This window comes from Hemiscyllium ocellatum, chromosome 20, assembly GCF_020745735.1.
Source record: "Hemiscyllium ocellatum isolate sHemOce1 chromosome 20, sHemOce1.pat.X.cur, whole genome shotgun sequence".
In the NCBI taxonomy this organism is placed as follows: Eukaryota; Metazoa; Chordata; class Chondrichthyes; order Orectolobiformes; family Hemiscylliidae; genus Hemiscyllium; species Hemiscyllium ocellatum.
In genome coordinates this window covers 25286999-25310419 of record NC_083420.1, presented here as the reverse complement: position 1 = coordinate 25310419, position 23421 = coordinate 25286999, and the positions used below count along the sequence as shown (strand labels likewise).

The 23421-nt window shown below is 41.3% G+C and overlaps 1 protein-coding gene across 1 annotated transcript; it reads right to left on the bottom strand.

The window, feature by feature from the left end:
• Window positions 1-366: 366 nt before the first annotated feature.
• On the bottom strand, window positions 367-23194 carry trap1 (TNF receptor-associated protein 1). The gene is made up of 18 exons (XM_060840655.1): window positions 23080-23194; window positions 22334-22498; window positions 21781-21863; window positions 21471-21611; window positions 20716-20787; window positions 19671-19831; window positions 19118-19227; window positions 18338-18411; window positions 17863-18018; window positions 16127-16247; window positions 15467-15536; window positions 14630-14777; window positions 12113-12298; window positions 11400-11538; window positions 10251-10336; window positions 6683-6828; window positions 5365-5437; window positions 367-640 (listed from the first exon to the last, which is right to left on the bottom strand). The coding sequence occupies exons 1-18, from the start codon at window positions 23180-23182 to the stop codon at window positions 539-541; spliced, it is 2136 nt and encodes a 711-aa protein (XP_060696638.1). The 5' UTR covers window positions 23183-23194; the 3' UTR covers window positions 367-538.
• Between the last annotated feature and the right edge of the window lie 227 nt (window positions 23195-23421).

The following is a 23421-nucleotide window of genomic DNA, read 5'->3' as shown; positions in this document are numbered from 1 at the left end:
GATCCTCAAACTGCACCTCCAAACCAATGACCACTTCTATCCAGAAGGACAAGGGCATCAGATATATGTGAACACCACCATGGAGATCCCCTCCAAGCCACCCTACGTGAAGCAGTTCGAGAAAGTAGCTCACCACCTTCCTAAGGGCAGTAAAAAAAATTGCTGCCCAGTCAATGATGCCCAGATCCCACAAGGGGAATAAAAAACAACTGGTCACTAGACCATTTGGTAATTGATTATCTTTCCAGGGAACAAAAGTCCACCCAAAAAGTGTGACAGTGATCCTGTGTGACAAATGTGTATACAAGTTTTCAGATACATGGGCCATCGACAAAGTACATTACAAGGAACTGTGATAGAGAAAGGTTATCATCTGGAAAAGCTTTACTTGCAGAATCTTCAATAACATGGGTAACAATTTGTGCTTGGAGAAATCACAAGGGTTATGCAGTTTCAAACACAGGCCTAGCAAGGATGAATCCTTAGATCTTCTTAATGCTCCTACTATGCCACAAATGGTGATCTTTCCAAATGGCCATTAATGATTTTCCAAAATTTTGGTCAGAAGTTTGTTCAATCTGTTGACCATTGGTCGAGGGTCATCATTCAGTCCTGCAGCAATCATGGCGTTATCATAAATCTGAAAGAAAGCAAGAAACTGTGGTCACAGAACAACCAACAACACTACATGCCTTTGCTGTTTCCTCCAAAAGATAAAAACTTATTCCAAACAGTTATACATAGGGAAAAAAAACAAAGAACTGCGGATGCTGGAAATCAGAAGTTGCTGGGAAAACTAAGCAGGTCTGGCAGCATCTGCGGAGGGAAAGCAGAGTGAATGTTTTGGATCCAGTGACTCTTCTTCAGAAAAGATACATATGGGCATGCATGTAGGCACATGCTACCAATTTGAAAATTACACAAACAGGTAAAGCTTCATTGTAGGCTTTGGACATTTGACAATCCATCCTGATCTGGTTATTGTACACCCATCTGTGTGTTGTTCTTTGTTGCCATTGGTTGTCTTGCTACTGATTGCTTTCATTCAGTGTCATCAGTCATGTGCATTTTTCCTCACACTCTTCATGCATGATTGGTGTGCCATACATTGGTCAGAACTGGCTTACGTTCTTTACAATGTAACACCATTATAAAGCAGTGACTGTATGATCTGTGCTGGATGTCTATTTCAGATGAATATATTTATATTTGCTGAAAATATAAGAATTCTTTACAGAAAACATATACACACACACCATTTTTGGTACTTCTCTACTTGCTTGTTTGTCATGTATCTCTTGCATTCTCCTCTATATTTGAAGACTGTCCTTCTCAAAATGTTAAGACAACTGGGTGCTGAGCAAACTGGTTTGCACTTACCTTCTGAGCATAATTTGTAGTGGGGATGATATTCCTTTTTCCCTTGATGCAGCATTGCAATGTGAAAATCTTGATTTGTTGCTTGATATTTAGTGATAATTGATTGGACAGTATATACCATATTATCCACGCTCAAACAGTGTGTAGAACGAGAGATTTGGTCACCCCCAGTTACTATACATGCACTGAAATACTTTGCCAGGATAGCAGTTTACAACACATTATTTCTAATGGCTTATTTTTAATTGTGTATTTCTTAACAAATAAGTATATGTAACATTATTTAAAAATTGTATGATGCCAAATTCTATAACTAATGTCTCATGGTCGTGCAGATGGCATGGTTTTTGAATGAACAATAAATTTGACTTGCAAGCAGCATGTGCCTAGTTCTTTCTGCAATACAACTACTTCACGAATGGTAGCTTATTTAGGGTCTTAGAATGCAGTAGGCAAGATTTTGCTGACAGACTATTTGAGAGACTCAAAAATGCATTGATGGTTATCTTGCCACGTTTAAAAGATGCCCTTCTTGAGCAAATCCTTCAGTGATACCATGTCTGCAAGGTCAGGAATATAGTTACAGGAAATTTAAAAATCTGAGGGAACATTGTAAATCCTCCATTATGTTGGCTAGGCATTTATTTAACATCCTCAATCTTACTTTCATTAGAACAGACTTTATGTGCAGAGAAAATGGATCCAAGTACTTTATCTGGATGATGGTGATCTAGCACTTTGGGCTGTTAAATGTCAATCCTTACCATGATAGTTGTCACCTGCGGATGACAGCAGTGAGTGTACAATCTGGCTTTATCTCACCATGGCTGTGATAGAACATAGATATTACAACGCAGTACAGGCCCTTCGGCCCTCGATGTTGCGCCACAACCTGTGAAATTAATCTGATGCCCGTCTAACCTACACCATTCCACTATTATCCATGTGTATGTCCAACGTACATTTAAATGTCCTTAACATCAACAAGTCTACTACTGTTGCAGGCCCCTACTACTCTCCAAGTAAAGAAACTACTCCTGATATCTGTCCTAAATCTATCACCCCACAATTTAAAACTATGCCCCTAATGTTAGCCTTCACCATCCAAGGAAAAAGGCTCTCACTGTCCACCTTGTCTAACCTTCTGACTATCTTATACGTCTCGATTAAGTCAGCTCTCAATCATCTTCTCTCCAATGAAAACACCTTCCTTCCATAGGGAATATCCTAATAAATTTCCTCTGAACCCTTTCCAAAGCTCCACATCCTTCCTGTAATGCAGTGACCAGAATTGTATGCAATACTTCAGGTGTGGCCTTACCAGTGTCTTTTACAGCTGAAGCATGATCTTGTGGCTCCGAAACGTAATCCCCCTACCAATAACCGCCAACACACCATATGCCTTCTTAACAACCCTATTAACCTGGGTGACAAAGTTTAGGGATTTATGCACCTGGACACCAAGATTTCTCTGTTCATCTACATTGCCAAGAATTTTACCATTAGCCCAGTACTCTGCATTCCTGTTATTTCTTCCATAGTGAACTAATCCACACTTTTCCACATTAAACCCCATTTGCTACTTCTCAGCATAGCTCTGCATTTTATCTATGTCCCTCTGTAACCCACAACACCCTACAACTCTGCCTATTTTAGTGACATCCACAAATTTCTAACTCATCCTTCTACGCTACCATCCAAATCATTTTTATAAATGACAAACAGCAGTGGCCACAAAACAGATCCTTGCAGCACACCACTGGTAACTGAGCTCTTGGATGAACATTTCCTATCAACTAGGCAATATCATCACCTAAGCAAATACAACCACACACACACACAAGATAATCCTATCCACAATTGTGCCTTATAAACTTTAGACTGTACCATATTAAGATGTGTGGCCCTTACTTCATGTCATGTAAATTAAGATCTGTTCCCACTAAGACTGCAGTTGCTGTTCTGACAAAATGTTATGCATCAATAGTATATGGAATGAACTGTCAGAGGAAGTGGTGCAGGCTGGTACAATTACAATATTTTCAAGGTATCTGGATGGGCACATGACTAGGAAGGATTTGGAGGAATATGGGCCAAATTCTCACAAATGGGACTAGATTAATTTAGGACATCTGGTCAGCATGAATAAGTTGGACCAAAATGTCTGTTTCCGTGCCATAGATCTGTGTTCTATCTCAGAAGTGTACTTTGGCATTTCTTTTGATCTTCAATTAAGGCAATCTTAAGAAAAATTGTCTTTGAAGAACTTCAATTCTAATTAAAAAAAGAAATTGGCAGTTTTCCGAGATGTGTTCTACTGTACTCAGAATCAAGTGCTACTGCAAGTTAATAACTTCTTCCTTTGTCTGAATTCTCTGTTGTTCAAAGTCTGCAATTAGTTGGTTTTCAATTAGTTCTCCAATTACATTCCACCAGGATGCTGGAGTCTTTTATTGATGGTTGTCACTGCTACCATGAACGCTCTGCCTTTGCCTTTTGTAAGGAATTATCTACTACACTGAAATAATACTGTACTGTTTGTTTTAATTCATTCAAAGATGTGTGTCTAACCATTCCTAATTGCCCTTGAGAAGGTGATGGTGGAAGCACAGGGATATTGCTCCAAGTCAGGACAGTGAGAGACTTGTGGGGGAACTTCTAGGTGACTTCTGCTGCCATTGTCTTTATAGATGATAAAAAAATAGAAAGCGAGAGGAAGCATAATCATAATGCATTCATCCACATGCAGTCTTTTACTCATTGCTCTGCAGAGGAGACAAATAAACCCTAAACACAGCAGCACTCCATTGCCACCATTCCTCTTCTCCCCACCCTATCCCACCCCCAAAACAGCATTAATGCTTTTCCTTACAACTCTGCACCAGCGGGTTAGGATGTAAAAGTGGCAAACTTTATATTATAAAAAGGAAACATGCCAAAAAGACTTGTTGCTTACTTCCTGAAATTTACTGCAGTCTTGACTACTACCAGTACAGACATTGCATCACTACTCAGCACAGTCACCACCTCGTGGCAGATACTGCACTAACTACAGCATTACAAAATATGCACAAAGTAAGTGTTTTTTTTGTCAGTTGATCACAGTGTCAAAAGCTACTGTAATCACTCTTGTTTTAAACACTCTGTAGTTTGACATGCCCTGAACTCCTTTAAATCAAGGGACTTTTTCTGGAAACAAAACAGTTTTCTTAATCAAATTCTCAGTATAAATGCAAAGACAGGATACATTACAGTATATATAAATGCTTAACTAAACAGCACTTTGACTCCCCAGTGCAGTGACAAATCTCCCAGGGAGAAAAATCACTGTCATCTATTTTTGGATGCACCAGAGCACTAAGTTTCCTTCCCCCAGCTTCCTTTCTGGTCTCAATAATGCCACTTTCACTTGACTTGACTTCACCTGCTGAAAGAACAGCACTCCAAAAGTTTCTGATTCAATTAAACCTGTTGGGACTATAACCTGATGTCATGAGACTTCTGACTAACTCAAAAGGTTATGGATTTGATTCGCAATCTACAGACCTGAGCACCAGAACTTCGGTTATCACTAAAACAGTGCAATGTTACAGGATCAGTACCATATGAGGTCAGCATTATGCAAGGCTTAGTACTAAGACAATGCAGCAGTGTTGGAGAGGAAATACCAGGGGGGTGCCATATTGTTGGACTGGCATTATTGAAGGAGAAATGCACTGTACCATAGACCTGTAGAGTAACCCGGTGTTTGAGAGATGGGCCGTTTTTCGGACGACAGGTTAAAGAAAATCTAGTATCCCACCCTGGCAAAATTCAACAGCTTGCCCCCGCAAAAAGGATGTCCAGCTCTTGAGATCATGTTCATATTCCTGTCCGTTGCCTTTTAATGCTGCCACTGAAAATCACCCACACGATCACTGGCACAGGATCAAGGTAGATCAATACTTGGGATGACTGGGTATTTGAACTCAGACTTTTGCTCACCTGATCAAGCAGCAGTTGAGCTAGCTGTGTGTCCTGGCCTCGTAATTCATTCAGCTTCTTTATCAGGGTATGACTGAAATAACACAGGTACCGCTTAATTAATGACTGCAATCTCCACAATTCCAAAATAACCATGATCTGTGTTTAAAAATTGTGCTGGGAAAGGGGTCTGGAGAAGGAGTAGAAAAAGAGAGAGAGAAGTGGGGAGGTAAAAAGGGATAAAACACGACAAAGAAATGTCATCAAGGAATACAGATAGATGGAGGCGCAGGTGTCCTGTCATACATCACACATATACAGAGGAACCTCGATTATCCGAACAAGATGGGCGGACACTATTTCGTTCTGATGATTGATTATTTGGTTCATTGATTCAATGCCTCTCCTCTGAGAGTTTTCTGAAATTTCCTTTTTCCTCGCTCTGCCTGTCTTGTTCCCTCTCAGGGTTTGTTTCCGAGCAGACACACACGTGTGTAAGGGACCTACAGCATTGCTGAAGCCCCCGCCCCAATCAGTTCAATGGGATTGACACAGCGAGCACTTGCTCTGTCTGCATGAGCCATCGCCCGCACCCTCCAACCCTGACCCCATCTGACTCCCCCCAATCCTGCTCGAACCCACCCGACCTCCCCAACCCGGTGCCCCGTCCGACTCCCCCAAAACTGTCCAACACATCCCCCTGTCCGCCCCAGTAAAACTGGTGCTGTCTTTGGGGCTAAGTCTCCAAATAGTACGTGCGTGCACACAACTTTTTACTGCAACTTTTTGACAGGTTCTACCTTTGCCCTGTACAGGACAATGCTGGAGAGATTATCTGGGTAAGAGGAGTTTAGGGTACACCCATGTGTAGAATTCCAGGGAAAGTGTGGGGAGAGACAGAGAGGGCGGGCAGTCAATCACTTGGAGACGGTGCCTGGGCTTTGATCAATGTCCAGGACTGTTCTCGGCAGCAGTTCAGTACGGCGAGTTTGTTTTTAATCACTGTAAACAAAAGATGCAATCAGTGTTGGAAACCCCTCACTCATATAATGTTTCTATCGGGATCTTGGGATCTCCTGTGGATAATCCGAAATTCAGATAATTGATATTCGGATAATCAAGGTTCCTCTGTACATGGCAATATGATAAAGTCTGGTACAATGAATTACATCAGCAGCATTTAATGATGCACGGACACCACTGTATCTTGGCAGTGAGCACACTCAGGCTCTGCTACCTCACCTTCTCAGGGCAATCACTTGTGCAGAACTTGGATGCACTCCTCTTTCTCACTCTGCCCTAAACCACATGACCTGGTCTGGTACAAGCTGTAACTCACCTTGCATTAATTTCTAATGTTGGCTGCAGGATCTGAGCCCGTTCCTCACTGGACTTGGCAAGCTGCTGTGAGCGCAGGAAATGTCGTGCAGCTCCCATCTCCAGCACAGTAATCATGGCAGGGTGAGTATCCAAACGTGGAGTCAGCTGGTTAACACAGGAGAGAAACATGTATCTACTGGTTTGGTGGCACAACCTAACTTAAGAAAGAAACCGAGATCCTTATAGAACAATAACTCTCACCACACTCTCCTCCTGTCCCAACCAATATTCCCCTCTTAACTAGCATCATTAACACAAAGGATTTAATCAATTATTTAATGAGAAATGCTTAACATTGTTAAATGATTGGACATTTTGAGATAATGTCCTATGATTTAGTGGTATTACCAATCCCATCTTTCTTTGGGAACTTACTGGTTGATGCTCACCAATCATATAACAACTGTATAATGGGGAGCAAAAAATGTGATGACATTGATACTTTTTCACTACAGTTGTACACTGATGTCAACTGTGGGTCACTTGGTAGCAAGCTTTTCTCCAAGAAGGTTGTGCATTCAAATCTCCCACCAGAGACTTGGATGCAATGTCGAATTCGACTCCCCCAGTGCAGTTCTGAAGGAATATTGCATGTCAGAGGTACAAACCTTCAATGACGTGTTAAACCAAATTCCTAAGTTGCCCCTCAAGATGACTGTTAAAAATTCCAAAGCACTTCTCCATTGAAGGGCAGGGGAATCTCTCCAGTGACTTGACCAAGCAACATCACAAATGAAAAAAATCTGGTTGTCATCACATTGCTGCTTATGAGAGCTTGCTTTATACAAACTGGCGACAGCATTTTCTACAACAAAGACTATACTTCACAAAGTACAAAAAGTTACTATGAATCTGATCCAGGAATTACTGAATAGTTCCAATACAGGGATAAAAAACACCCCAAGCCTGTTCCAGCATTTAATTACATTATGGCTGATGTGTACCTTGGGCATTGGCCACTTGCCTTGCTCTACTTTCCTTTGCACCCTTGGCTAAAAGGCTTGGGAAACCTTAGATTTAAAATTAATAAAAAAGCTAACATCTACTATACATGGGATGTGAATGTTGCTAGGGAAGCTGGTATTTATCATCTTTGTGGTGGTGTTTATCTGCCTTCTGAAATTGCTGCAGACCATGTGTTGTAGGTACAGATGGAATTCCAGGATCTGACCTGGTGATATGGAAGGATTAGCAATAGTTCCAAGTCAAAGAGACTTGGAGTCAAACCTGCAGTTGGTGGTATTTCCATGTGTTTCTTGCTCTTGTTCTTGTTCTTTTGGGTTGAAAGGCGCTGTTGAAGGTGCCTTGGGTGAATTACTATAACATTTAATGTAATGTTATTGCCAGCGTGTAATGGCAATGGAGAAGGTGATGTAGAAGGTGGTGAAAAGGGTGCTTGTGATCTGATAAGGGTTGCATTTCTTGAGTGTTGTTAAAGCTGCACCAAATCAGGTAAGTGGAAAGTATTCAATTGCAAACCTGGCTTGTGCCTTTTGGATGTTGACAAGGTTTGGTCAGTCAAGAGGTGAGTTATGTGTAACAGCATTCCTAGCTTCCAACTTGGTCTTGAGGCCACTGTATTTACATATTTGCCCAGTTAGTAGTAACCCTTGATGTTGATGGTAGAGCAACTACAGCATTAATCACACTGAAGAGTAAGGAAAAGGGCTGGATTTTCTCTTGTTGGAAGTGATCATTGTCTGACCCTTGGCCAACAGGAGTGATATTTGCAGTTTATCAGCTCAAACCTAAATAGAGTCATAGAGATGTACAGCATGGAAACCAGACGATGCCAACCAGATACCCCAACCCAATCTAGTCCCACCTGCCAGCACCTGGCCCATATCCCTCCAATCCCTTCCTATTCATATACCCATCCAAATGCTTCTTAAATGTTGCAATTATACCAGCCTCCACCACATCCTCTGGCAGCTCATTCCATACATGTACCACCCTATGCGTGAAAGAATTGCCCCTTAGGTCTCTTTTATATCTTTCCCCTCTCACCCTAAACCTATGCCCTCTAGTTCTGGACTCCCCGACCCCAGGGAAAAGACTTTGTCTATTTATCCTACCAATGCCCCTCATAATTTTGTAAACCTCGATGAGGTCACCCCTCAGCCTGACGCTCCAGGGAAAGCAGCCCCAGCCTGTTTAGCCTCTCCCTATAGCTCAGATCCTCCAACCCTGACATCATCCTTGTAAATCTTTTCTGAACCCTTTCAAGTTTCACAACATCTTTTCGATAGGAAGGAGACCAGAATTGCATACAATATTGCAACAGTGGCCTAACCAATGTCATGTACAGCCGCAACATGATCTCCCAACTGCTGTACTCAATACTCTGATCAATAAACAAAAGCATACCAAATGCCTTCTTCACTATCCTATCTACCTGTGACTCCACTTTCAAGGAGTTATGAACGTGCACTCCAAGGTCTCTTTGTTCAGCAACACTCCCAAGGACCTTACCATTAAGTGTAGAAGTCCTGTTAAGATTTGCTTTCCCAAAATGCATTTATCTGAATTAAATTCCATCTGCCACTTCTCAGCCCACTGACCCATCTGGTCCAGATCCTGTTGTAATCTGAGGTAACCCTCTTTGCTGTCCACTACAACTCCAATTTTGGTGTCATCTGCAAACTTACTAACTGCACCTCTTATGCTCACATCCAAATCATTTATGTAAGTGATAAAAAGTACGGGTCCACCACTGATCCGTGTGGCACTCCACTGCTCACAGGCCTCCAGTCAGAAAAACAACCCTCCACCACCACCCTCTGTCTTCTACCTTTGAGCCAGTTCTGTATTCAAATGGCTAGTTCTCCCTGTATTCCATGAGAGCTAACCTTGCTAATCAGTCTCCCATGGGGAACCCTGTCGATGCCTTACTGAAGTTCTCTAGATTTTCCTATAGATAAGCATGGGCTGCTTCAGTATCGGAGTTGCCACGTACGGTTGTGGACATTGTACTTCTGACCTTATGAAAGAGGTAATTGACAAAGCAGCTGAAGACATGGATATTATCTGAGGAACTCCTCTAGCATTGCCCAGAAGCTGAGATGATTTAACTCATACAACGACTAGCGGAGAGTTCTGCACAATTACAAGGTTGAAAGATATTTTCTGGCCTTGTTCCTAATGGCCTGATGTTGTTATATACATAGCCCAAAGCTCCTCCATCAGCAGAAAAGGTTTCTATTCACCTGGTCATTGTTAAAATACTAAAAACCTAAACTAACTCCCTCCTTGTCCTTCTGTATCCCAGAGAACCCAAGGGTAGTTTATGTAACCTCTTTGGGGCATGTCTTGAAAATAGAAACAGGTCTAATGCCTTCCATGGTTGTGCACCTGAAGCAAGACCATTGCATAACCAAAGGAATCACTAGATAGGTCACTCTTGACAATGTCCATCACATGAAGGGATTCACAAGGACTGAAATAAACACTAGTTCAGAATTTACCGTTCAGGGAACTCACTCAGTCACGTTGAAACTGCTGAGTCAACATGGTAGTTTGAATATTACCTTAATGTTTGTCACTCGTTCTCCAAGTGCATTCCTCATCCATGCCACTAACTCCTCAGATTCTGCATCAGACAGGCGTTCTGATCCTGAAAATGCAAAAAAAAATCAATGAAATCGCTTGCAGTGACAAAGTTACTGAAGTAAAATTATTAAAGAAACAGTATCTCCATAGTTCACTCATTATTTTGTTTTGATAGCATCATAGTTAACTATGATTGTGGATCTGAATTTGAAGGATTGTGGAGATACCTGGATGTTTAAAAAGGTTTAATGAAAAAAAAGTGGAAATTTGTTGAAACAAGGCATTTCTTGGAGGCCACATATTTCAGGTAATTGTTGATCTTGGTCGCTTGAATTCATTTTAGGGAGAATACCTGACTTTTTATAACTACGTTTTATGACAGTTCATATAATTAGCATTTCACAGGTTAGGGATCATTTAGGAAAGCTTACTGAAAGCAAGGAACGGCTCAGTTTGTGTTTCTCATTTCTGATGTACCTTCTAAATATAACATGAAATCTAATTATCCTCATACTTTATTTGCCTTCAGAAATTAATTACTGGACAAGTGTTTTTTCTTATCTTGAATCTCTTTCCCTCCATTCCTGTATCGAATGGGTGCAATCTGTGATTATGCAGAAGGATAAACATTTATATTTTCAAATTTCAAACCGTATATTTTAACTAATTCTGCAGCTTTGTGAAATAAGTTATTATATAACTTTATAATAAATCAATAATTGCGTTTACTAAAGAAACCTGGCTGATTGATCTTTTATTCTAAGTCTAATATAGGGAAAGCATATTAATACACATATAGGAAACTGGGTAAAACAATGAAATTGATGTTGAGACAGAGTATGTAACTATAGAAAGATGTCTTAGCCATAAGAGCTTGTTTGAAACATCACACTCATTCCCTTCACCTATTTTTCCAGATTGAAGCAGATTCTGGTACCTTCTGGCAATAGATCAGAAAAAAGGCTCATAGATAGATACAGACACCCAGTGAATGAGAAAATGGCACACATACACACATACAGTGACAGAGAGAAACATACAAATAAAATTCTACTGTTTCTTTACAGTGGGATTAATCACCAGATGTGGGTCCAAGTCAGTCTAAACTCTACTTCAAGGCATTGTACCTGGCTTGTTATCCTCAAATTTCTCCTCCTTATAATGATCTACCACAATGTCAGTCTCCACAGAAATCAGCTTTTTCCTGTCAAATTCCCGTAAGTGTAGCAGAGTCAGTTCATCAAACTGGTCATAGCAAAACAGAACCTATTGCAAACAGAAAAATGCACAAACTAAGATTAAAAATGCTCACAAAGCATGGCACTGAAATACACACTTGAAATATAAACTAAAGCTCAGTTCTCTTGCTGCATGAGTGCATAAAGGCATCCACATGATGTAATCATCCATATCAGTTAGAAAAATTCAATGGCGACCCCCCCTGGATTCTATGGGGAGACTGGGAACCACGGGCATTGGGGTAGGCGTATGGAAAATCTGACAGATCCACAATCTGTGGTGGGCTGTTGAGTTGAGACCCTCACTTGATGCTCAGTTAACAAAAGGATGAAAGGTGAGAATAGCTATACATGGAAGAGGTTCAACAAAGCATCAATCTGCTGGAAGTGAACATAGATTTACTTTCTGATTAATGCTCTGTCAGAACAGCTGAACAAAATTTAAATTTTGGTGGAAAACCTGTTTGGTAAAATAGACAGTATCAAAGAAATCCAATAAGGCATGCTGACACCCAATATCTGACACCTGGATACACTACATTCAAGAATAGGGAGGGAAAAATAAAGAGTAAATACTTGGAAACTCCATCCCTTTTGCTCACCTCCATTTCTTTCTTCTGCATGGCTTCAAAGTATGGCGAATGTTCAGCCAGGTGACGATTTGGGGCACACAAATAATAAATATTCCGGCTCCCCGCTTTCATTCGGCTGCCATACTCAGGTAGGCTGGTCATCTGACCCGCTGGCAACACAGATGATTCAAATCTCAGCAGTTTTCCAATATCCTCCTGGACATACAAGGGAGTCAGTTAAAATAGCAACTCAGCCATGGTCATAAAGACAGGCTCAATGGCCTCAGGCACAGACTAAATCAGTGCAAGATCCCAAAAAGTGAATCAGGCTGAACACAAGACACCAATTGTTTTGATAGCCAAAGTGTGGTTGAGCAATGGACCTCAGTATCCTGAGCTGGGTTGAGTCCCATACCCTTGAACTGTGTGATACCTAAGCATAGAATACAGATTTGTAAACCTAGTTGACTATTACAGAACAGGGGTGTATGCTGCCCATCATGTCTGTGATCACTCTTTGTTACAGCAATAAAGAAGCAATTTCACTGACCTCTCACTCAATCCAACCATTGTTTCCTCAAAATAGTTACTTCTTCAACTGTTCGCAATTGCAAGCCTCATGTAAAGAAATTCGTCCCAACAGTAGAAATGCAGAGTTTTAAAAATATGTAAAACTTGTGAATGTTGAGTTCAGTGGGACTTCGGTGTATTGTACAAAGTATACAAGGTAGCATGCAAGCACATACTTGGGAAGGCAAATGGCATTTGACAAGGGAATTGCAGAACATGAATAAAGTCTTGTTCCAATTGTATATAGAAACAGGAGTAGGCCATTTGACTTTTCGAGCCTGCTCCACTACTCAGGATGATCAACCAACTCAGTACCTTATTCCCACTTTCATCCCATATCTTTTGATTCCTTTAGAAATATAGTTGACTGCTTCAAAACATCAATGTTTTGGCATCGACCACTTTCTGTACCAGAGAATTCTACAAATTCACCACTCTCTGCGTGAAGAAATTTCTTGTCATCTTGACCTGAAATGGCCCACCCTGTATCCTTAAAATTGTGACATCTGGTCCTAGGTTCCCCAGTCACTGGCAACACCCTCGTTAAACTTGAGACCGTGCAAACGTTTCTGTACTGTATAACTCTATAAGGATGTTGCCAGAGCTGGAGGGTTTGAGGTATAAAGAAGCTGAATCGGTTGGTGCGTTTTTTTCCCTGGAGAGTCAGAGGCTGAGGGGTGACCTCATAAAGGTTTATGAAATCATGGGGGACATGAATAGAGTGAATAGCCAAGACCTTTCCCCTAGGAAAGAGGAGTCCAAAACTAGACAGCATAGGTTGAAGATGAGAAGGGAAAGATTTAAAAAGGACCAAATGGGTAACTTATTTTCATGCAGAAGGTGGTGCATATATGGAACGAGCTGCCAGAGGAAGTGGTGGAGGGAGTTACAATTACAACATTTAAAAGGCAATTGTATAGATTTTGAAAAGGAAAGGTTTAGAGGTTTATGGGCCAAATGCTGGCAAATGGGACCAGGTCAGATTGGGATGTCTGGTTGGCACAGATGAATTGGACTGAAGGGTCTGTTTCCATGCTATATGACTCTATAACATCCTTCCTGCGGTTACACATCTAGTTCTATTAATATTTCATGGCTTCTGTGAGATCCTCTCTTATTCTTCTAAACTCCAGTGAATAAAATCCTAACTGATCCACTCTCTCTTTATAGATCAGTCCAGCCATCCCAGGAGTCGGTCTGGTAAATCTTTGCTGCATTCACCCCATAACAGAACACTTTCCCTCCGATAAGAAGACTAAAACTGCACAGTACATTCTAGGTTGGTCTTACCAAGACCCTTGCAACAAGGCATCCCTGCTCCTGTTTTCAAATCCTCTTGCTAGGAAAGCTAAAATACCATTTGCCTTCTTCACTGCCTACTGCACCTGCATGCTTACTTTTCAGTGAATGAAGTACAAGGGCACCTGAATCTCATTACACCTCTGTTTCCCAATTGGAGATCATTTGCCCCTCATAACTTGTCCCAACTCCGTACAGTACTTTGGTGAGAACACACTAGAAGCACAGTACATAGTTTTGGCTTCCACATTCAAATTTATACTCGCATTGAAGGTCTGGAATTTACAATTAGAGGTAGAGGAGGTTGGGCCTGTTCTGCTTTGGAGTTTGGAAGAATGAGATGGAATATTGCTGAAACATACAAAATTTAAAAGGAGCTTGACAAAGTAGATATTGGGAAGTTTTTCCCCTCTGGCTGATAAATGCACAGCACGATAAGGAGGTCAATCATATAGGATTGAGACAAGAAAAAAAATACTTCATTCTAAAGGTTTGGAATTCTTTGCTTCTGTGGGTTGAAATTGAAATACAAACTATCTGTACACTGACATGAGACTTCTACTCAAAGAAAGGTTGAAAAACTTATTTAGAAAAAACACATTCCTGCAACACTGAAGACCAATCAGGGATTTCAGCCATTCCTAACTACCGATAAATCAAAATCCCAAGCCAGCAAACCTTCACGTCCTGCTCAGTAGTTGTCACAATCCCCTCACGTAAGAACAATCCATAATCCTCGTAAAACTTGATGAACTTCTCAGGCTCTTTTTTCCCCTGGTCCAAGAAGAATTTGATGAGTCGTTGCTGCAGAACATCCCGCAGCTTCCTGCAGACAGCAACAAAACTCTGAGTAACACATCAGCTCTGACTGATACGGGGGTGCTGTGTGGCTGGATTGCTTCTTTCCGAGGTAAATTCATTAAACAAATCACAGAAGCCAAGTTCTTCTGGTCTGACTTTCAGCCTATAACTGGTCAGCAGAGGGCAGCAATGTAAATTTCACAATTGTAATTTCTCATACAGCCTATAAAAGCTGACCCTAACTTTTTAGCATTAAAGCCCCAAAATTTCAGAACAGCATATAATACTGGTGTTAAAATGTATATAGATGGCAATATTACAAAATGAATAATTGACATGATTTCTTTAGTATTACTGGCTTTTATGGTATTTCATAGAGAATGTTGTTTTTGGATTTAGGCCCAAATCAAGCACGAGGTGCCAACCCCTTGGAAATATTACTCATTAGAAATCGACCCTGTGACTTCTAGTGTAAATAAAATTTTTACATAAATATATACATTTATGGAATAAAAGTTACCTGGAGTGACTGACAGGCTGGAATCTACTTAAGGACTTCAGAGATCAACCAATACACTGGAATTATTCCCTTCTAGAATAAAACAGCCTGCTTGATTCACAATCCATTCACTCCTTAAGTCACTAGCACTCATGCGTTGAAGCATATACTGTGTGTGTTACACACACACACACACACACACCAATCCTGCGTACCTGATGAGCATGCTCTCCTGCAGCAGCTCTCTGCTGAGGTTCAGTGGGATATCTTCACTGTCAACAACACCTACAAGCAGCACAGGAAAAGGTATGAAAAACATGTTTAGTAGTCCTGACTATCAGATTACTGACTAGAATCAAACTTTAATCCCTATCGTGAGGCGTTGTAGACTATGCTATATAGTCACTGTAAAATACTTTGTACTTTTCATTTGTTGATTTTGGACCACAGGCTGTCACCTAGATTACTGAAAGGAATAAATGAGAAAGGGGAGGGTAAGCTGTTTAAAGTAATATTGCTCAAAGACCAACAAAAGTTTCCACCCATGCTGAACATCCTGATACAGTAAAACCCCAATGAGGGTGCTGGGTTGAAGGCAAGTCCCCGGAAAGCCAGAGTTTATGCACCTGCGTTTTGAAATGATTTGTCCCAGGGTATGAAAGTTCTAATACTTGCACTCCGAGATGCACACATGAAGACTTGGCTTGCAATACTGGTGATCTAGTCTTGTTGTGGTAAAGGTTAATAACACAACATTGAATTGAAGAGGCAAGCTGATGTCAAGTAGGTAGCTCTGACTGGGACATTCAATGAACAGTAGTTGAAACTCAGATGCTGGTCATAGGTCGACAAGGAGTGAAATGTGCAAAACTCACCACGTAGAAATCGGAGCCACTTGGGTAGGATGTCCGTGGCTTTAGTTTGAATCAACACTTTTCGGCTGTACAATGACACACTAGACCCCAACTCTCTGCTCACATCAAACATATTTGGCTTCTATGTAAACAGAGAAAAATATCTCAAAGTAAAAGGATTACAACACAACTCCCAGTTCTGGACATCACATTCCCCCACCCCTGAACATTCTCTTCATCTTCAGCCCTGGACAATGTATTTCCCAATCCACTAGCCCTTATCCCAGATACCATCCCCACACCCAGGCACCCTCATCCTACCTCACGCTTCCTGACACTCTTGACCCAAGTCTCCACATGCCTGATCTTCTTTTCCCCTTCACCTGCTGTTTCTCTTCCTCTACCACTGACCACGAATGAAACCCTCATCTTCACCCATGGACGCTGTAGCTCCAATCTTCGATACCAACCCCAATCTTGTCAAGCTTGTCTAACTTCTTCATGCTAGCTTATTTGGCACTCATTGAAATCTATTATGGCAACAGTTCAATTTGTTTCTTTCTCCATTACTAACCTCATAACTCAGACTGTAGAGGAAAGGCTGCATTGTTGGAGGTGCGTAAAATCCTATGTGGCAGAATTGGAAAAATAAGGAGGCGTTACCCCCATTGACCAAAGCAATATTTGTCCTCAGCCACTGCCATTCAATAGTATATGGTAATTAGAGGTAGTTGTCCTATACCACCGTAGTTGCATTCCAGCTTAACTTCGCTTGATAGAAATCACTTAATAGAAATAATGGGGCCTATGGGAAAAGTGGGGTTGGGGTAGACCAGCAAAAAATATCATTCCCGAGCGCTTAAAAATCACCCAAAAATCTAACGCAAAGTATGGCACAGCCTGAATGAAGGCTGAAAGCATATTTATTAATAAAACAAAAGTAAATTTAACAGTACATTTTTTAAATGTAAGAAAGCTGCTCTCTGTACAGTACCTCTCACAGAACGCTGCTCAGTTGGCAGCTGATATTGCACATGCACAGAATATCACAGAGACTTTTGTGTGGACGTGAGGGCATACACTGAACAACAAGAACATCAGCGCATGCGCAGAATGAAGCACACAAACTGATCCCCACTGGAATCGCACTATCATTCTCCAAAATAACATTCCCTAATTCTTCAGTGCGATTTGGCTATAACGCCACTGTCGAAACGTGCATTGTACCAGAACTACCTGTACCACATTGCTTTCTGTCGGATTCTTGCTGGGTGCAAATTAGCAGTGTTTTCTACATTACAGCAGGAAGGTTTGCACTGACTGTAATGTGCTTTGGGGCATTTGAATTTAAGGATGCTACATGCAGCATCATTTTTTTGCCTTATACATTGCCAACAGACTTAAAGATGCTGTAATAAACATGAGTTTTAGATAACTAACCAACTATGTAACAGAACGATTCCAGATGTGGCGTCTTTGCTGCACAGAACAATAAAGTTCTGCCCAGTTCAACAACAGTTTCTTCCCTGCCATTATCAGACTGATGAATAGACTCTCTCTAACTACAAATAATGTCAATCTTGCTTTACGCACCTCTAGTGCAGTGTAACCTGTATGCCACACTCTGTCTAAGCACCTCATGTTTGCTATGATCCGCCCATACTGTGCACAAAACAAAGGTTTTCACTGTATTTAGGTACTCGTGACTACAATAAATCAAATCAAAGTTACAAGCTACCACAATCAACAACACTCACCATGTCTGGCACATAGAAGATGCTGCGAATGTTGAGTGGGGCATCGGTGCGATAATGGAGGACATACCGTGGTTTGTCATATGCCTTTGCAATATAGCGGTAGAATTCCTCATGCTGCCATTCGCTGATCTCTTTTGGATCCATCATCCACAGAGCCTTATTGGAAACATTTCCTCAAATTAATCGACTAAGTAAATCCAGTAGTCAGGCCAAGCCTCCAGTAATAAATTTCATAAAGCGGAGCCCCCAAATTAACTACATCAATTACCCACTTGCTCCAACCCATTGGCCAATCTCTAACTCACCTCACTGGGGTTAATGCTTATAGTCCAATAGTACTGCCAATTTTATAAATCAGTCCGGCATTCTCTCACCTGATTCAAAAGCTAAGTCTGCTTCACAAAATCCTCCACTGCTCCATGCAGCACTGTCTGCTTTCAATTCAAATTAGGTAGAGTCCTTGTCATCAACTAACCTGTAGTGTATTCAATCGGTGCCCATTCAAGTAGATTGGAAAACTGACAAAGTTGCTGTATTTGTTCACCACATCTGGAATACAAACCAAGGGCAGAGTTATACTAGTTCATCAGTTCAATTACAGCTGTCATTATAACACAGGCAGGAACTTACTCAGCACTTTCCTGCCCTAATAATCACTAACAAATTCCCTCAACATTTACTTGATTATTCCATCCAGGCAAGTGCTACCTCTGACAGGATCACACTGGAATGCAATACCCTGTGACAGAGTATCATCAAAACTTAAGAGCATAGAAAATCATTCAATTCTTGCAGCCTGTGTCTCTTTGAAAGAACTGTCATGTAAAATCTCACGTGTGTTTTTTTTATCTACAATGTAAATTTGACTTCCTCAGGAACCTGTTCAAATCCATTTGCAAATTATTTATGAGTTTGGTTTCCACCACTTTTAAAGGCCATCATTTGAAATTCCAAAACTCAAGATCCTCTACAAATTATTTTAAGTTGATGGTCTCTCGTTATTAACATAACACAAAACCTCTCACCATTCTGAAAGTCTCTATTTGATCACCCCTTGTTTATCTAGAGTTCAACCAGTTTTGCATAAATTTAATCAAAGAACAATCACGTGCAAATTACCAGTCTGCTGTCAAGACAGAGTAACAAGAAGAAAGAAATGGCAACAAATAGTGCAGAAATTAAACCAAATTGGATTCTGCAAATAGCAGCTTTGGTTTCAGTCCTTAACCTGCTGCAATATTGTTCTAATTCTCACCTCTAACACGATCTTGATTTGCAAACTCTTTGCAATCTTTCTTTAAGTGAATGACAATCTTGGTTCCTGGCTTCACCCCAGCGGCTTCAGCAATTTCATACATTCCAGAGCTGGAGGCACAGATAGTAGTCCAGTCAGCAACACAGCATTACTATTAGTCAATAAAGTACTCCATTCACGTAGCTCCCCACTGAGTCCTCACAAAACTCTCCCACCTCTGCACCTGCCCTCAAGCTCTCCCTTGCAGACTCGTCTTATGACCGAAATTGCCATGTGGCCCTTACAGACAACCCAAGCCCTTCTTACAGCCCTGCACAGTCCTCACGCCAAAGCTTTTTTCCCACAAAATCTTTGCAGATACCCATTTCCTCGCGCGCGCAGATACCCACACCATATAATACAGTGGTCCATGGCAGCAGCACGCCACCACATTAAATTCAATTAGGAATGGACACATCCTGTGAATGAATTAATTTTATTTTGTCAGGTTATTCTCAAGCTGAGGACAGCCCTTCCTACAAACTGTTGATGTCAGAGGGTGCAGTCTCCTCACCCATCAGAAGCCCATTTATATGCTGTGCTGCCATCCTCTGCTGCCTGTGTGTACACCTCCACTTTATCAGCCACCATGAACACAGAGTAGAATCCAACCCCAAACTGTCCAATGATCCCAGTGCCAGCCTCTGCTTGGTTCTGCAAAGCCTCCAGGAAAGCCTAACGTCAAGAATGAAGAGAAAATCTTTCAATCAAGGCAGCATTGGAGGAAGTGAGTCAAATACATTCAAAATTTCATACCTGGAATCAAACAAGCGAGGTGAGCAATCAGTTACAATAAGTACAACTTACAGAATGATACAGAGAAAAGGAAACCCATTGTGTCTGACTGTGCCAGTTTTTTGAAACAGCTTACCCAATTAGCCCCACTCTCTTGATCTTTCTCCATACACTTAAAAATTGCTCCTTCTCAATTAGTTATCTGTAGTTCCCTTACAAAGTTAATACCAAATTATTGCTCTTTTAAGCTGCTCATACCAGCTCATCACAAATCACTGAAGACAAAGTCTCACCTCCCCTTCTGCTCCTTTCAAATACACAACATGAAACATGGTGCAAAATATATTCAATTCCAGTGAAAGTAAGTATCACAGATTGAAGAATTCACCATCAGTCCATCATTAGGCAGATGGCAAAATGACATTTAAAAGCTCAATCATGGCCTGAAAGGCCTCAGACTCAATATCTGTGCTCAGCTTACAGCTACTTTCAATAGAGGCAGAGGTGCTGCATTGCCTTTAATGTCGTGGGGTGGATGGCTGTGACTGAGGAAGCCCGGACACCTACTCCTGGTCACTATCCTTTTCAAATCACAACAGTGAGGCATAACTAGGCCACAGAGTGAACACCCATGAAAAGCCAACACAGCCTATGAGGCTTGCAACCCTCCGTTAGTTATGATTGCAGGAATCAGCCCAGAATGATCACTGCCAATACTGGGTAGCACAGAAACAACAGGCGAAAACATTGGAGCAGAAGTAGAGGAGATGAACGAAAACTTCAGAAAGAGAAAATTAAATTTACAAATTCTAGAATTTTCCAACCTTGGATCCAGAACGTGCAATGGTTCCAAGGTTCTCAATTAGTTCCTCCTTGGTCATCCCAATGCCAGTGTCCTGAGAGGGGAATAAAATACAATGACAGCATGTTAAAAACCAAGGGTTCTGTGTCAGAATTGCTAATCTCAGCATTAGTCTGTATTAGGAACTGCGTTAGACAAAAGTCCATCTGGAAAGACAGGGTGCTCTAGTGCTATTCCTATTCAGGCAAAAGTTTTTCCATATTGACACTGTTCAACCTTTTCAATTTCTAAACACTTCAATTAGATGACTCCTAGACTTTCTAAAAAGAAACCGGTACAGACCAAGTTTATATGGATTGGCCTGATAATTTAATCCTTTCAGCCCTGGTATAATATTGGTGAATCTTTGCAGATTCACTCTCCAGGACTAACATCACATTAAATATGAACAGAAAATATTCAAAGTGTTCAAAAGGTCTCGCAGCGCCTACAGAGAGAGAAAAACAGAGTCAATGTTTTCAGTAAATATCATTCATTAGAACCAGCTGTCAGAACTGAAACCCTATGTTTCTCTCTTCACAGATACTGCCAAACTTATTGAATATTCTCAGCAAAATTTGTTTCTAAAGTTAGATTTCCAGAAGCCACAGTAATTTCATTTTTGTATTAATATATTTCTCAAGAATGGGTGCCCATATAGACACCAAATGGGATCATACCAAGATGCTGTACAACCTGAGCATTAAAAAAGTAAGAGAATACAGTGACTGACCTTACCTGGATGGTTAGGGTACCTTTCTCTGTATCACTCTGTAGATGAATTTCCAGTGGTGTCTGGTTCTGGGCATTGTTCATCAGTTTATGACGTAGCTTTTCAAGGGCATCACTTCCATTGGATATCAGCTCACGAATAAATACCTACATGAAATTAGGGGAGAGTAATAGGATAAAGAAGGAATCATGCAAAGGAAATTCTCTGAGATCCAGAACAATCTAAAATTACAGTAATAAAATTAGTCAGGTACTAATTTTTAATGATATCTTTTAGAAATCGGAGGGAAAAAAAATGAGATTTTTCATTTCTTACCTCCTTTTCAGAGTACAAGGAGCGGGCAACAATATCCAGAAGCTTCTTTGTTTCTGCTTGAAACTCATATTTGGAAGAACCACCTGTGGGGGAGGGGGGAGGAAAAAGGATAATGCTCAAGAGATCCAGGAGCAAATGGATTACAAACAAAAAGACGTGAGAAGCTGATTTGTTCTCCTTAGAGCAGAGAAGTTTAGGGGAGATTTAACAGAGATGTTTAAAATCAAGAAGAGTTTGAAAAGTTGTGTTACTTTAACGAGATTAGTAACTGGAGGACATAAAATTTGTCTGATTTAAGATCATTGATAAAGAACCTGGGGCAGGGAAAATAAAAGGGATTTTAAATGCAATGAGTTACAATTATTATAGTAACGTTGTTTCAGTTAATTACAATAACTGGATGGAACTGCTTGAAAGGGCAGTGGAAATAGACTAAATAGCAATATTGAGATGGATTTCTTTTCTTCTCCATTTCACTGTATTACTGTGAAATTACTTCATAAACTAAAAAGGCAAGCTGATATATTTTGTAATTCTGAGGTGCCCTACGTACCTTTCACATTCTCAGAGTCAGTGATGATATTATGCAGTCTCTCTTCTTCCGGACTCTGTGCAGTCTGTGTGGTATAAAGGCGCCAGCAGAGGGAACTGCTGGGGACAATAGTGTACTGATTGCGATTCAAAAAGACAGAATATTGGAGCTTGGAAATTTCACTCTCTGCAATAATAACAAACAATGCAATGTTAACAAATAAAGAATGTGTGTTCACAGAATAATTTCAATTAAACTCCTCTCTTACTGAAAGAACAATTCTGAGTTCCCCTCCCTTCAAGTCTGTGTGCTCAGCTCCTCAGTCAAAATGCAACAAGGTTCAAGATGAATGATGTTTACTGTTAACACATTCAAATCTGTTGAAAAATACACAAAGCTCAATTCAAATAATTAATGTTGTCAATGCCATTCTATCTCCATTCCCCCTCCTGCTCCCTGCAGCCCTCTCCACATCTTCCCCCACATCCAACCCCAGTACCACAACCATCTCCAAGCCATGATTTTGGTGTGTCACTCCGTGTGTCACTCTGTGTCACCCCGTGTGTCACCCCGTGTGTCACTGCTGTACTCTCACTATCCCCCACCTCCCTATGCACTTACACTCTCCCTCACCATGTCCAGCCCGATGTCCCCTCAGCAATGCCCAATCCTACCATGCTCCCTCACTCTCCCCTCCCCCGTCCCCGGGGCGGCCCTCTCCTCCTCCTCCCCCCATCCCCCCGGGGCGGCCCCTCTGGTCCCCTCACCCCTGGCGCTGCTTCCCGCTCTCCTCCGGCCGTTGCTCTGGAGCCGGGCTCGAGGCAGCGCGCGGAGGACAGAAAAACCTCGCGCTCCGCGGATCAACGCCATAACCGTCGCGCAGATGACGTCAGAGAGACAGGGTCCTCTTTCGGACGTCGTGGGCCTAGAGTTGTTCCGTTCAAACGCCTGATTGGAAGTGGGGACCAAATTAAAACATACTCATGATTTGGAGATGGTGGTGTTGGACTGGGATGTACAAAGTTAAAAATCACACAACACCAAGTTATAGTCCAACAGGTTTAATTGGAAGCACACTAGCTTTCGGAGCGACGCTCCTTCATAGCATA

What these genes read in the sequence shown, in the direction of transcription:
- trap1 (XM_060840655.1), bottom strand. Translation starts at nt 23,182, where the DNA reads ATGGCGTTGATCCGCGGAGCGCGAGGTTTTTCTGTCCTCCGCGCGCTG. An exon ending in AAGGTACCCTAACCATCCAG is followed by an intron (nt 20,788 to 21,470) that starts GTAAGGTCAGTC and finishes TTCCCCTCTCAG; the next exon opens with GACACTGGCATTGGGATGAC. An exon ending in CAGGAGAGCATGCTCATCAG is followed by an intron (nt 14,778 to 15,466) that starts GTACGCAGGATT and finishes TGCTGTCTGCAG; the next exon opens with GAAGCTGCGGGATGTTCTGC.